The sequence below is a fragment of the Amblyomma americanum genome, chromosome 1, assembly GCF_052857255.1.
Source record: "Amblyomma americanum isolate KBUSLIRL-KWMA chromosome 1, ASM5285725v1, whole genome shotgun sequence".
Taxonomy (NCBI): domain Eukaryota; kingdom Metazoa; phylum Arthropoda; class Arachnida; order Ixodida; family Ixodidae; genus Amblyomma; species Amblyomma americanum.
The window spans coordinates 429322927-429338576 of NC_135497.1; the positions used below are offsets into that span (position 1 = coordinate 429322927).

At 45.1% G+C, this 15650-nt stretch overlaps 1 protein-coding gene across 1 annotated transcript in view; it reads right to left on the reverse strand.

Moving 5' to 3' along the window:
• The window catches only part of crb (cell polarity complex component crumbs), a 275406-nt gene that overhangs the window by 129918 nt on the left and 129838 nt on the right, over positions 1–15650 (reverse strand). The window contains exons 5-7 of the mRNA XM_077650465.1: positions 13898–14134; positions 11433–11549; positions 7781–8158 (exon numbers count right to left, since the gene is read on the reverse strand). Coding sequence (XP_077506591.1) covers positions 7781–8158; positions 11433–11549; positions 13898–14134 — 732 coding nt within the window. The remainder of the gene's footprint in view (positions 1–7780; positions 8159–11432; positions 11550–13897; positions 14135–15650) is intronic.

Here is a 15650-nt window from a genome sequence, read left to right on the forward strand (position 1 = left end):
TCTTACTTCACTCTCTGTGAGTTTATCTTTTCAACAAGAAATGAATTATGAAGATAGCCCGCCTAGAACCAGAGATATCATCCCTGCACAATTGCAAATGTGTCAAAATTGGTGTTTTGAGAAAACAACAAAAAACGTTTCCACCCATCTTTATGCAACAGGAACAACTTCAAACTCACAGGAATGCACCGGGGGATAATCAGGGTGCATTGCATCTCTCTCCCACCTTTTTGCCGTGTTAATGATGCCCACAGAAAACTTTCGATTCTTGGTGGAGCCTCAGAAACAGATGCGACGAAAGGCTCAGTCTTTCATGTTGTCGATAGCGTCAATTCAAAACGAAGTATCACTCGTTCACGGGCACTAGTTTCGATCACATCATGACCGGTCATAATTCCAGCATCGATGCATACGCGGCTGGCGTAGACTCGAACTGCACATCGTTTTTGCCCGGGAGCAGAGCCCGCGACGGCACTGGAGGTGCGCTGTCGTCCACGGCGCGGGTCCGCGACGCACTTTGTGGTTGGCAACGAGCCAACCACACTTTGACCTTCACCCTGCTGAGGCTGCGTCAATTCCAGCGTCAATTTGAATGGCGTTTTCTTCGTTTTTACTCAAGAGCGGAGCCGGCGACGGCACTGGCGATGCGTCGTTGCTGACAGAGCGGGTCTGCGACGCGCTTCACGGTCGTTCTGCGACGCGCTTCATGGTCGTTCACTCTGTGGAGGCTGCGATAGTCCAGGCTCCTTAAACCTTTTGCATTTTCTCCATTTCCAGGCGCCGAACCGATGAAACGAGCGATGCTTCGTCCACACGCGACGCGCGGCAGACTCTCTCAAAATGGCACCGCCCTTCTGAAGCAAACAAGCCTACCCAAGGCCTACCCAATCACAAGAGAGCCATTTTGATCACATGGCTTTTCTAACCAATCACAATGCGGCGTGCACGTTTTCTTTGCGTTCGCTTTGTCCACGAATGAAAGAATCCCAGCGTTGCTTACCGGTTTTAGAAAAAGCTGGAGGCGAGAGCTTTCGAACGAGAGCAAAACGGCGTCAGGGGAGCGCGCAGGTACCGAGCGACGGCGAGGCATGATATGACCTCAATTTAAAAGGCAACTTGTGTGCCTTCGGAAATTTAAATGGCTATTGCTAAGCAGATACTGGCTATTTCTTTCTAAAAATTCGACGTCAGATGCAAAATGACCTCGTGAATCCGAGTATGACAAAATTGAAAAACCGATTTTTTTCGCAAATTTTCGGCCCGAAAGAGCCGTGTCCCCCCTTAAAAGGTTTCCAGGATGCCTTTACTGCTTCCCTAAAGGGAGTTGGTGTGCTATCCACAGAAGGTGCTTCAGAGCCCCTTTAAAATAAAGGCAGGTCGTGGTATAGCTCAGACATAGGAGTGCTTCGTAGAAGACAGGTAAAGTATGCAATGAAATGCTTGTAACAGATTAGAAAAAAAATCTTAATTGGTAAATCATTTTTTAGTAGAACTAGCAATGTTCATGTCTTTATGAAATAATGAGCCAAAATAGGGCACTTTATGTCTAACAGAAAATCGAACTGTTCTAGTAACCTATCTTGTGGAATAGACCGATTCTCACCAGAATTTGAGCTTGAAAAATATCACCTCCTTAATCCCAGATGTCAAACTCTGAAAACGAAGGGCCCTATTTATACAGGAAGTTTCCAACCACTGAAACTCTCGATGGCCGTCAGCATATTGTTCTTATGCAAGGTTTGACACTGCCAGGCGCTTGGTTTAGCCCAGTACTGGCTGTTGATTGTATGAGGAAATGGTTTATGGGGGTTTAACATCCCAAAGAGACTCGGACTATGAGAGGCGCCGTGGTGAAGAGCTCCGGAAATTTCGACCACCTAGGGTTCTTTAACGTGCACTGACATCGCACAGCACACGAACCTCTAGAATTTCGCCTCCATCGAAATTTGACCACCGTGGCCGGAATCGAACCCACATCTTTCGGGTCAGCAGCCGAGCGCCATAGCCACTGAGCCACCGAGGCAGCTTATGAGGAAATGATAATGTTTCTGGGGTTTAATGTCTCAAAACTAGTCAGGCTATGAGAGATTCTGTAGTGAAGGGCCCCAGATATTTTCGACCACCTGAGCTTCATTAACGTGCACTGACATTGCACCATATACAGGCCTCTAGCATTTCACCCCCATCGAATTACGACTGCCGCGGCCGGGATTGAACCTGTGTTTTTCAGGTTAGCAGCCGAGCACCATAACCATTGAGAAACTGCATTGGCTCAAGGAAATGATGAGTTTACTGAAGTGACAAGAATGAATTTCTGTAATTAGCAAGTGCAGTTTCCGCTGCTATGTTTTGCCGTGAGTTGCTATTCAAATATTTCGAATAGTAACAGTGTGCTGAGAATCAAATTGATTAGTAAATGCTATTTGCAAACTGGTCCACAAAATTGAAAATTTGAGTGCCAGTAGCTGCTTTTAATGGCTAAACTTGTTTCCATGACACAGTGACTAAACATGATTCAATTTAAAATTTTGAAGAGTTGCACATACATGCGTGGACTCCCAACAATTTAAAGCCGCTTAAGGGGAGATGGGGTCTTGAAATGATAAAAAAAAATGCGAAAATTTCATTGCAGCAGGACTTCGTGCCCGTCGCTTCCGACTATGTCACCAATGGACACCATCTTCGTTTTATTTGAAAGTTGGGCCCCTTCCGCACTACCTGGTCATTACTCATGACAGTGAAATATTTTTGGAACATCTGCATTCCACTGTTTCTTGAGGCCTTTACAACGACCTCTGAATGGCTGGCAAACGCACTTCAATTGCAATTTCCTCAGGTTCATGTTCTTTGCCAACATGACTAGCCGAACGGAAGATTTTATCTTTTTATGGTGCAATTTCGATTATTCTTATACCATTGAATTCAGAAAAAACTAAACTATGGAGCTATGCTGTTTTTGTTTGGCTGAGTCAAACATGTCAAATTTTGTGACCCATAACGTCACCTAACTACACTTCAAAATTATGGTGCTTGAACTTATTTAACATTTTTATAATGATGTACTTCAACAACAATACAATTAGCACAGCTGCACATGGCAGGTCTTTGGCTACAGCCCCAATTCAACTGAAACCAAAAAATGTAGAAAGTGCTTAAAGAGCCGCAAGAATTTATTAGACTTCAGTTTCCTAAAATATGGGAATAACTGAGATATACCAAAACTAATTATATTTTTGAAAACAAAGAAAAATTGGCGGTGTTTTAGCTCTGGTTAAACCTGGAGGGACGCGATAGATACAGCTGGCCAAATGGAACTTGGTCACGTGACCAACCACGTGATCAGCCATGGCGCTGCGCCGCCGGCAACTGCTTTGCACCACGTGACGAACCACGTGACAGCGTGGCGGTGCAGCCACAGGGTGGCGGCGCCGCCACGCTGAAGGCTCGAAATGCTACCGTAATGTAGCTATCGCTACAAAACAGATATATTCACCTAATTTCATTTTAATATCTTTAATAATAAAAATGTTCATTTCAAGACCCACATCTCCCCTTAATTGGAATTTTCGGTTATTTATAAGTGAAGTGCTGGTCCCATCAGTTTTGCATGTAATCCTATAGGAATACCATTTGATAATTTGGAGTTGAAAAGCTTAGAGTATCGTTTAATTAGAAGTTATTCACCAAGCAAGCCATCACGCGGAAGTATGGTACAGTTGAACCTCGTTATAACGAACACTGATATAGTGAATTATCGGTTATAGCGAACTAAATTCGAACTTTGGTTGGTCATGCTTCATTTTTACGACATTTATTCTTTTATAACAAAACCGAAAACGCAAGATCCACCGCGATATCGGCTGTAACGAAGAAATATTAGGTTTATGTGAAGCTCAAAACGCTAAAGGTAGCATAAAAGAAGTGAAATAAATATTGGAAGCCAATTCACAAGCACACTTTCTTTTTATCGCTTGAAAAGGTTGCAAAAAGTTTGGCGGCCTGGCACATAAATTGCGCGTTTGACTGGTCGCGCCACCTATGAACAGAGCGCAAAAACTCTGAAAGCTCATATGATGACAAAGGGCCGAAGGGCCGCGCCACTTGTCCAGCGGTGAAGGCAAGCGCAGCAACATTGGCAACATCGAGGCGGCGATGGCGAGCCGGCATTGCGTAGAGAGCCTGCTTTGCGGCACCCTCAGCATCATCGCAGAGCAGCACCGGGTCGAAATGGCAACGAAGCAGAAGGCGGTCTCGCTCGAGACAAAACTGCAGATATTCAGAGCTGTGGACTGTGGCCGCAAGAAAAAGTATGTTGCAGCGGAGTTCAGCGTTCCCCCAAGTACCTTATCCACCATTTTAGCCGCAAGAAAGAAGATTGAGGGCAACACCAAGAATGCTATAAAAGCTGACCGTAAGCAAGTTAGGCCTTGCCATCACCCGGACTTGGAAGCGGCTTTGCTTTCATGGTTTAAAGACGTGAGGGCTCGAAACTTGCCCAGTATCGAGAGCACTTCTTCAAACGAAGGCCGTCAGCCTGGCCTGCGCACTAGGGCATGACGATTTCCGTGCAAGCAGCGGTTGGCTGCTACGTTTTAAAGATATACATTAGATCGCGTGCCACACATTGTCTGGCGAAGGGACTGCTGTCGACGCGGAGACATGAGGAAAGTGGCTAGAGAATTTTCGGCCTCTGCTCCAGGAATATGACGAGCGCAACGTGTATAACGTTGACGAAACCGGCGTGTTTTTCAAGTTGTTGCCAGAGCGGTCACTGGCAGTAAAGAATGAAACCTGCCATGGAGGAAGAAAGAACAAAGACCGGGTGACGGTTGCCGTTGCCGTGAACATGGATGGCTCAGACAAAAGACGACTCACCGTAATCGGCAAGTCTGCACGTCCCAGGTGCTTGAAAGGAGTCCGTAATTTGCAGCTTGCGTACTTGTCTAACAAAAAGGCCTGGATGACGTCCAAGCTTTCGAAGACTGGCTCAAAGATTTCGACCAGGACATGGAGAGGCAGCACAGGAAGGTCCTGTTGCTCTTGGACAACTGTTCGGCGCACAAAGTCTCGATCGTGCTGAAGGCAGTTCGTTTGGTGTTTCTGCCACCAAACGCAATTTCCGCTTTGCAACCGTTGGACAAGGGCATTATCCGTTCACTCAAGTGCAATTACCGGAAGCGTTTGGTGATGCAACTGGTTTTCGATATTGATCGACGGAGATCAACAACCATCAACATCAAGACGACGCTTGAAATGTTGTATGAATCTTGGAATGAGGTGAGGCAGTCAACAATAAGGAACTGTTTCCCGGATGCCGGTTTTGTTTTGCCTGCCGTCGACGACGAAGTTCAGCCTGATGAAAACCTGGTAGAGCTGTACAAAACTTGGGATCGACTGGCACTCCCAGGAATCGCATTTGACGATTTCATTTCGGCCGATGAGAACTCTGCCGTGGCGCCTGAGCTGACGGATCAAGAAATTGTGGATCGCGTCGTGGTCCCCGAGGATAACAGCAGCAGCTATAGCAAAGGTGACAGCGAACGTGATGAACCACCAATAAGCAGTGCAGACGCAGCGGACATGGCCAGGAGGCTGAAAGGCTATTTGGAGAAACTGCCGACGACCAAAACTGCTGAGGTAGAAAAGGCCCTCTTGTGCATGGACACTGTGGAAAACTTTATTCTGCTCAGTGCTGTGAAAAGCCACCAGACAAAGATCACATCCTTCTTCAGATAAACGAACGCAGACCCGTTTTGTCGAACTTTGTTCTTTTGTAATTCGACTTTCCCATACTACGCTCAATTTTGTTTTAAATGCCACAAACCACAAGGAGACAGGTAAGGATTACCTCGTTTATAGTGGGTTCGAAGCCCAGAATAATGCATTTTAGTATTTAGAATATTTGCGCGAGCCAAATTGCGGATTTGTCAGAGCCGATATTTATGCATACTGTTACAACGAATATCAGGTATAACGAACTAATTTACGGTCCCGATGCTACTTCGTTATAACGAGGTTCGACTGTATTAAGCTTAACACGCTTTCAAACTTCATTAAGAATAAGCACTCAATACTGGACGCTTTTGAGCACGACACACAAGATGTTGCGGAAGCGAATGTGTTCAGGTGCCCATCCAGAGCTAGAGAAGGCCCTGCTGGTATGGATTCGAGAAGCACGGAATAAAAACCTTCCTGTCAGCAGTGAGATCGTTGTGGCGAAAGCTCGATCACTCACAACAATGTTGGGGATCAACGACCTTGCTTCATCTGATGGATGGCTCATACGCTTTAAAGATTGGCATGAACTCGTTTTCAAGAGCATGCACGGAGAGAAGGAGTCAGTAAATTCTGAAACATGTTCGACATGGAAGGACAAAAAGGTTCCGGGAAACTTGACTGAGTACCAGCCGGAAGATATCTTTAACGCAGATGAGTCTGCTCTCTTTTATCGGCTTCTCCCAGAGAAAACTTGGACTTGCAAAAGTGACGACTGCACTGGGGGCAAACGGAGCAAGGAGAGGGTTTCAGTGCTGCTCACGGCCAACATGACTGGCATAGAAGATGTCGCCTGCTCGTGGTGGGGAAAGCTGCCAAGCCAAAGCGTTTTAAAGGTGTTAAACACGCTTCCTGTCGACTACACATCGAACAAGAAGGCATGGATGACATCAGAAATTCTCAAAGGTTGGATGATGAAGCTGGATCGGAAATTTACGTCGTCCAACTGGAAATTGCTTTTTCTTGTAAACCAGTGCACTGCGCATATGAATGTGCCGACATTAACTGCTACCTGCCTTGCATACTTCCCTGCAAACACCACATCTATCCTGCAGCCTATGGACCAGAGCACAATCAAGAATGTTAAGATCCTTTACAGGAAGTACCTTCTTGAGCGATTCACTTTGTGCATGGACAACTCCTCACAATACGAGGCGAGTCTGTTGAGTGCGCTCCACATGCTAGCATGAGCGTGGAATCGTGTCAGACAAGACATGATTGCCAACTGCTTCGGGGTTCGCGGCTTCCTGACACCTGCTTCAGAGGATGCCTCTCCTTCTACATTGGGGGAAGCACAGACACGTGAACTCGACGGCACTGATTTTGGTACCGATTTTGAAGCTGCTCTTGGTGATGTCCATTTCGAAGAATTTGTCACCGTGGACAATGAAGTCGAAACGTATGGCGCTCTTGCAGAAAGCGAAATTGTGCAGAATCTCTTCACGACAGCGATGTGGACAACGACATCGAAGGCCAGCCACAACCGAAAACTGCCGATGCAGCTGCGAGCCTCGCTACTGTGGAGCGGTCTTTTGCTGCGGAAAGCAATGTAGTTCAAACGTTTAGGCACATTTACAGCCTGCAAAGCATGCTTTCTGCTGCACTATTCAATAAACAGAAGCAGAGAAAGATGACTATTTCTCATGAATGCTGGCGTGATTTCACTACAAATAAAAATGTTTTTGTGTGTGTTCCTGCTTGGAGTTTTTTTTTTCATTCGAAGTTTTCTGGCATCCCCATGAACTTCGTATTAACGGGAGTCGACTGTATGTGAACAAGCTCATGTGCAGCACATATCTGTATTAGGCAGTAATCACTCAGTTTATCATTCACCTGAGCACAGCCATACGGCTACAGGTAGATGCAGATGAGTAATTACCCCCTAACTAAAATGTACTCCACTTAGGGGGTTCCACCTAAATACATTGAACTAGTACATGCCAGTTAAACTAAAAGTTTTAAAAATGAATGAAGGAAAGAAGTTAGTGATCACCAGTTCTCTCACCTTCTCGGTATCCAGGTATGCAGCCACACCGAAGCTGCGCCCTGCACTGGCTGCCAGCACTCTGGACACAACCCCAGTGTGGACAGGGTGCCCAAGGCAGCTCACAGTGGCGCCCCGAGTGAGCCCCCGTGCAGCGGCAGGTGAAGTTGGTGTTGCTGCCAAGTTCCCTTTCAACCTGGCAAACACCGTCATTCATGCAAGGAGATCCATCCTCACAGGGGCCCACAAGCTGCTCGCAGTGTGGCCCACCAAATCCAGGAGGGCAGGCACACTCAAAGCTCCCTGGTCGATTGAAGCAGGTGCCACCATTGAAGCAAGCGTTTTCGCTACTGTCAGCGCACTCGTCGATGTCCTCATCACACAAAGGCCCATGAAAGCCTGCAGCATGGGTGCATACGCCAAAGAAACAAACGGCACTCGATGGTTCACAAGCCAACTTGCATATAGACTTGCTGATTGCACTATGGCAGACAGCTTGCTTTCAAGCACTAGGTTCAGTTTAAAAAGAAAAACAAACACTCAGTTCACTATATTATGTGGTTCACCAGAACACTTTTAAGCAGGAGGTTTTTTTGTACCATAAGAGCATTCTAACTGCTCAAGGAAGTACTGCTGCACTTGTGCGTTGTGAAGGCAGTGAGAACACATTCTCATCATGTACATAACATCACTTATGCGCTCCTGTGTCATGTACTGCATTAGCCATCTTCTATACTACCCTTCTATTTCAAGTGCACTAATCCCAGACAACTACAACTGGCTATTGTTACATGAGCAGCTACAAAAATGCCACATGTAACGCGAACAGGAATTTGGGTATTTGTTCTCTTAGCACATGAATACGCCTCAAACACATAAAAAAATTCAAGCCAACAATTCATAATTAAGCAATACCCCTTCATTACGTCACAATATGTTCCAAAGTGCCAATTTCAAAGTCCCAATAGAAGTTCCAAGAGCTTGTATCCTCAATAATTATTACCAGCAGCAGCAGCCCAGTTGTGTCCCCTGCTGGAAAAAGACCTCTCCCACTGGTTTCCATTAACTCTGTCTTGTGTCAGCTGTTGCCGCCCTATCCCCACAAGCGTCCCAATTTATTCAGCCTACCTTACTTTCTGCTGTCCATTGCTATCTTTGTCTTCCTTTGGAATCTGTGCATTGTTACCCTAGGGAACTAATGCTCACCTGTTCTCTGCCTTACATGTCCTGCCTATATTCATTTATTGTGTTTTATTTCGGCGCGGATAAGCAGCATACTGAATATCGTGCTAATTTCATGTGCGTTTACTGCTACAGTCAAACCTGGATATAACGAAATTGAAAAAAGTTCGCAATTTTTCGTTATATCCAGGTTTTCGTTAGATGCAGTTTTGGGTTAAGACTGGTAAGGATCATGCCAAAACTAAATAAAAATTCGACAGATATCAATTCAAGTGAACTCGCCATTCAAAGAATTTATTTAATAGAGAAAAACTGCGTAATTTTCGCTTGCTGTTTTTGCCCAATTGAAGCCACTACTCGGCGCTTCAAGGAAACTAAGGCATCCAGGGCTGCTTCATCGTCCTGCGAGCCGACGAAATGGCGCAGAACGTCCACCACGTCCATCAGTTCCCTCGCGGTGGGCACAGCACAAAACGTATCAGGCTCTGACGAACCGCCACCTTCAAGGCTATCCTTAACGGTTTCCACAAGTGCCGCATCAGTCATCTCTTCCATAGCCACGGCGCCGTTGTCCACGAACAAAAAGTTGCACAGCTCGACACCGTCGGGCACCCCACCGTTCATGCGTAGTTCATCCCACGCTTCTGCGACCTCGGGTGGGCTTGAAAGTTCGTCTTCAGTGACTGTAGCTTGAATGGCCTTATTTACCTGAGCCTTGGCGAAGCAATTGGCGATCACTTGTGATTCGACCTCTTGCCACGACGCAGCAAGCATTCCGATTGCTTGGTAGATATCCACTTTTGTTGGCCGTTCAAGGCGGATGTCCAGGAGCATCTTTTGTATCAATCGACGGCGGTAACAGCATTTAAAGCTGTTAATAACCCCTTTGTCTAAGGGTTGTACCAGAGAAGTGCAGTTAGGTGGCAAATACTGCAGCTCGACGTTCGAAAGCTGTAGGCCTTCCACATGGTGCGCGGAGCAGTTGTCAAGCAGCAAAAAAATGCTGCGAACTTGTCGCTTGACATCTTGGTTGAGCTCCTTCAGCCAGTCGGAAAAAATTGCCCACGACATCCAAGCTTTGGAGTTTGCCACATATTTTACTGGCATCCGCCTTGTTCCTTTAAAACATCCGGATCAGGCATTGCGGCCAATAACCAATAGGATTCGCTTGTCGCTGCCATCAGTGTTGGCGCAAAGCAAAACCGTCACACGGAGTTTACTTTGCTTTCCACCGCGGCAGTCTTCTCCTTTTAGTGAGAACGGGCGGCTCGGTAGCATTTAATAAACCAGGGCCGTCTCATCAGCATTATAAATGTCGGCAGCTTCATAGTGGCTGAAAATGCCGGGAAGCTTCTCAGCCACCCACGAGGCAGCAGCATCGCTGTCTGCGGAGGCAGACTCGCCAGATACCACTTTTCCGACGACATCGTGCCGGCTTTTAAATCCTTGTAGCCAGCCGTTACTCGCTTTGAAGTCGTCGTGGCCCAGGATGCAAGCAAGATCTATGGCTTTCTGCTGCAAAATCACGCCACTTATGGGCACGTTTTGTGCTCGTCTGTCCAAAAACCATGCAAAAACGGCGTTGTACACATCAGCATACGTCGACGTCTTCAGTCTTTTCTTTTGGGCACTTGTGCCCGACTCCATCGCACTGCGGATGCTTTGTTCTGCAGCAAGAATGGTTGACAGGGCGCTGGCTGGTATATTGAAGCGGGCAGCGACAGCCTTCTTTTTTTCGCCGGCGGTAACCGCATTCAAAATCGAGAGCTTATCTTCAAGCGACAAAACTTTGCATTTCCTCACAGCGGAACTCATCGTAACGAACCGACACCGTAAACACACACCAGCACACGCACGTCAACATGCTGACAAAGAAGAAGAAGGCTTACCATAACTGCGCCGCAACACCACGAAGAATTTGTCATAGTAGTGCCACCTAGTGTCAAGCTACAAAATGAAAGCTTAAAAGTTGCTACGCTTGCCACGGAGCGGCGCTCAACATCATCATCATCACCGAGGTCTGCTTGTTTGCTGCGATTGCAAGCGTTCTGCTCGCGGTCTACTTTACCTTTTAATATAAAAACTTACTTAAACAATATTCATTAAAGTTGCGCACTGCCCGGTCAAATTTCGGGCAAAACATTACAAGATACAGCTCGATGATCAGAGCCACGGATTCGTTACATCAAGGTCGACTGCCGCAACGAGTTCGTTACATGGAGGTCGCCTATACATGGGCTTCAATGGGGGATGTGCTGGGGAATTGAAAAATTTCGTAAAATCCAGGAATTCGTTACATAGAGGTTCGTTACATAGAGGTTCAACTGTATCTTGAAGCCAAGCACATGAAACAGTCAGCCAAACTAGCAACATTTAGTGGCACCGGTACCAGTATTAAGCCATAGCATGGGTCAGTCTGCATGCTTCAGAATTCAGTAGAAACAGGTAAGTCAGAAAAGATGATGGCTAGACCACCTCCTGTAGCACCCACCTGTGTTCAGGCAGTTGCAAAGTGGCCCTGTGGCACCTTCAGTGCAGACACCACCGTGGCGGCACAGGCCCAGCTGACACTCCCCCACATGCAGCTCACAATGGACACCTGCATATCCTGCCAGGCCACAGCAGAAAATAAAAAAAAACACAAGTTGAATCACGGATGAAGCCACGTTTGCAGCCACATTACTCTGCGTACTAGCACATACATTTGTAATACAGTAACTCCCCATTCAGAGGAAAACAAAGACAAAATGAAGCAAATTTTCAAAGAAACGCAGTTTCCTCAAAAGCAAGGCACAAATATTTTTCATGTATTGATTGTGCATTTAACAAAGGCAAGCATTCTACCTACATAATTATTTTGCAACAAATTCCACAACACAAACCTAGCACATCACTGAGCCCTGTGTAGTAGTACAGCAGCTCAAGAAACCTTCCAAACAAAGAACAACATGAACTTTTAAGGCAAGACATGGGTCTTGAAATGAACATTTTTTATTATTAAAGACATTGCAATGAAATTAGGTGCGTATATGTGTTTCTTCTTCCCATTTTCAAAAATATAATTATAGTTTCAGTATGTCTCAATTAGTTGTCATATTATAATAATATGAATGAAGCCTAATAAGTTAAATTCTTAAGAGTTGTTAGAACATTTTGTTAGAAGATATTGAAATTTGGTCCCGAAAACCATCCGAGATAAGCAGCATCAAACACAGAGCCCTTGCTGGAGTTTACTATGCAACATAAAAAAAACGTAAGCCTAACCGATGTTTTGAGATTTGAGAGTTCAGGTTAACAAAGGATTAGTACTGCAATGGTTCTGCTGTAAGCCAGAAAATAAGAAGGAGGAACCTACACTGAACAGCCACTTTAGCAGCTTTTTAAGCTGCCTAAGGCTTTTTTCTTAAAAATCTTTTTGCAGAAAAAATACCTTGGCAAGTAAAATTACTATTAATTGTGATAATTAATAAACAGCTACAGTACACCTCTTTTAAGATGAACTTGAGCCATGAGAATTTGTTTTCAGAATTGCTCTCAAAAAAGATGTGCAAACACGCCAGGTGTACCCAAATACCAGCTACATGAAAATAAATAAAATGGCACTTCGACAATAGGGTAACAGCAAAAAGGGAATTTATTGCACTACACATGACCAAAAGGTAACAGAGTAAGGGCATGGCACAAGAAGATGTGATCCCACTCAGAAAAATTGGTACTTTTCTCTCTCTTTTACCTTTCTTTCCTCCACAGTGTTTGCTTTTTCAATTCTGTGCCCATTTTTATTTTCAGCTTCTTTTTTGCACAGAGCATGCTAGGGGTACCCGCTGGATAACTGCATGGTACAGGTTCCAAAAGCCACATGACTTTTTATCTTTTAGCTCTCTCTCTCATCTCACTCCTTCATTAGCACGACTGCTGCCAGTTCCACAGCAGGTCTATTGCCCATGCACCTTTTCATCCACATTCACTGCAGGAAACGCACAGCAGGTGGCGCGCACGATGCCAAGATCTGGCCATGTCTGATCTCTGCACTTCATGGGTATCACCCACTGCACTCACCTCAGACAGGCACGAAGGCATGAGAAAGCCGCTGCTTTTTTTTGTTTAAATAGCTTGCTTCAAGAGTGCTATGTAGATGTTCTGCAAGTACCACTGTGCAGAGTTGCCATGGTTCAAGGTCACAGCAAGAGCTCGTCTTAGCAGGGAAACATACCAAGCGGGTTAGTGTATATATATATATATATATATATATATATATATATATATATATATATATATATATATATATATATATATATATATATATATATATATATATATATATATATATTTTACAGTGAGTTTACAGACCAGGTGTCCTCCAAATGTCCGTATGTCCTCGCACTGCTTATAAGTATGTCTGAAAATTCGTACTAACCAAGCTTTTCTGAATAAAGTGTCTTCACGGGAGTCTACTGTACTCAGCTCATTCAGTAAACTATACGCCTCAGTTGATGGGCTCTTTGCTTGGCTGACAGCATAAAGCACTGCCAGATGCCTCTGTACAACTCAAGTGACTGAACACCTCCACTACACTTTCTATTGTAGTCTGATTACTGGGCAACTTTTTAATTAACTGTTCAATAAGCTGACTACATGACTTGTCATCGAATAAACCAATTTTCTGGCCCAGTGCTCACTTGCCAGCACAAATTGCAAGGCTGAAAAAGTGGAGAGGGCAAAAGCAATAATCTTGCTTCTCCCATGTCGCACCATTTTCTCTTCTATTGATACAATGACAACACGTAAGCTGGTTGACAGCATGTCAGCGGAGCACAGAGCACTCTATCCACTTCACTTTCATTGAAAGAGGCGCACTCCCATGCCAAGGCAAACTGCCACTCCGTTCTCAGCCTTTCAGAATAGTTTCACACTCTGTTCATGCCACCAACGTGCTCTTCTCACTGGCTGACCTACCTGATGGGCACAGACAAAAAGTGCGACCTGGTCCACTCCCATGCATACAACTGCCGCCATTCTGACACTGCTGCTCTGACCGGTCACATTGGGCATCGGGCGCAGGCTCCTGGCATGCACTGCCCGTCCAGGGCCCCTTACACTGGCACCGTGTGCTGTTGCCCCGCCAATCCTCCACACAGGTGCCTCCATTGGCACAAGGCTGCTTCTTCCAAGGGTCACGCTTACACAGGGGCCCTGTAAGAAAAAAAGGCTAAGAATACAGCAGACAAGCAAGCACCACCATTGAAAGAGAAAGCAAACTAACTGTTCAATTAAGGTGTGCTTAGGTGGCACTGCTAGAAGTGCAACTTCTACCAAATATGTGGCAAAATTTATTTCCCGAGTTTAAAAGCACTCTTTGGGAGAAGCCAAATGACCCTAGATGCATGACTAAAGCACCCCTTGTCTTCCAATGCGGACAGACTTCCTGTGTCAACAATGCAGGTTTTCCTTCTTCTGTTTTCAACCACAAAGTGCCACATGCCTCTCTAATGCATTTTCCATCAAAATGTACCAGCAGTCAAAGGTACATTAACCCCAATTATTATGTCGGCTCTAGCTGTGAAATTTCCATGTATGAACACATCAGAGCTTTCCTCAAGAAAGTCTCCTCTTAGTAAGGAATGACAACTTATGCTGCAAATTTCACTGCCATCGCGATTTTCAAAAGGTTTTCATGGCAGTACAAAATGGCACTCCTTCAGATATAATACACAACCTGTAGCAGCATAGTGGGCCAAAAGAAAATCATATTTAAAATTGTTTTTTGAGGAAAGGAAATGGCACAGTAATTGTCTCCCATCTCAGTGGACACCCGAACCTACCCTGGTGCTGTGCTGTAAAGGAAGGGAGGAAGGTGGGAGTGAAAGAAAGAGAAAGAGGTGCTGTAGTGGAGGGTTCTGGAATAAATTCCACCACCTGGGGATCTTTAATGTGCACTCCCCAGGTGGTCAAAGTTATTCCGGAGCCCTCCACTGCGGCACCTACTATATAGGTTTTTGCTCACCAATGAGGTAATTCCTATGTTTGTGCTATGCTGCACCTTATGTTGCACCGAAAACATTACCATGGTGAGCAAACTGTTACATCAAGACTAAAAGGTAAACAGGCAGACAGGTAAACAGGCAGCAGGTTTTGTGATCAGCGATTAAGAAAGTCAGTTACTTCACTTATTCTTCTGTATTATGTCCATCGCAGACAATTTTGCAGCAAGTGAAGGTATAAATCCTAATAGTTGTACCAAACACACACAGCATAATGCCAGTAACCAGTGAGGTGAGGATCAGAGAGTACACATTGAGCCATCTAAACAGCAAAGAGCAGAGTACATTTAATATTATCAGCACAACCACGAACAGATTTATCACGTACACTTTAGCACACAAAAATAAGAGAAACTTAAAATGGCAAAAGCGGCCCGCAATAAAACTGACTGAGTGCATCAACAAGTTCAAAGGCTACTGACCTGCACGACTACATATTTTGCAAGTATCAGCACAGAAGCTTTTATGGGGATCTCTGGCAGATGCAATCGAGCCACCAGCCTCACAGAAACGATTTGAACCAAGTACATGATGGCATATGAAAAGAATAGTTCAAGCTGAACAATAGAGGAAGCTGATGACCAACAAAAAAGACACTGCATGCCTAAGAAAATACTGTTTATTGCCGTGTATAAGTAGATGCGTCTTTCCTTTTCTTTTTTTTTCGA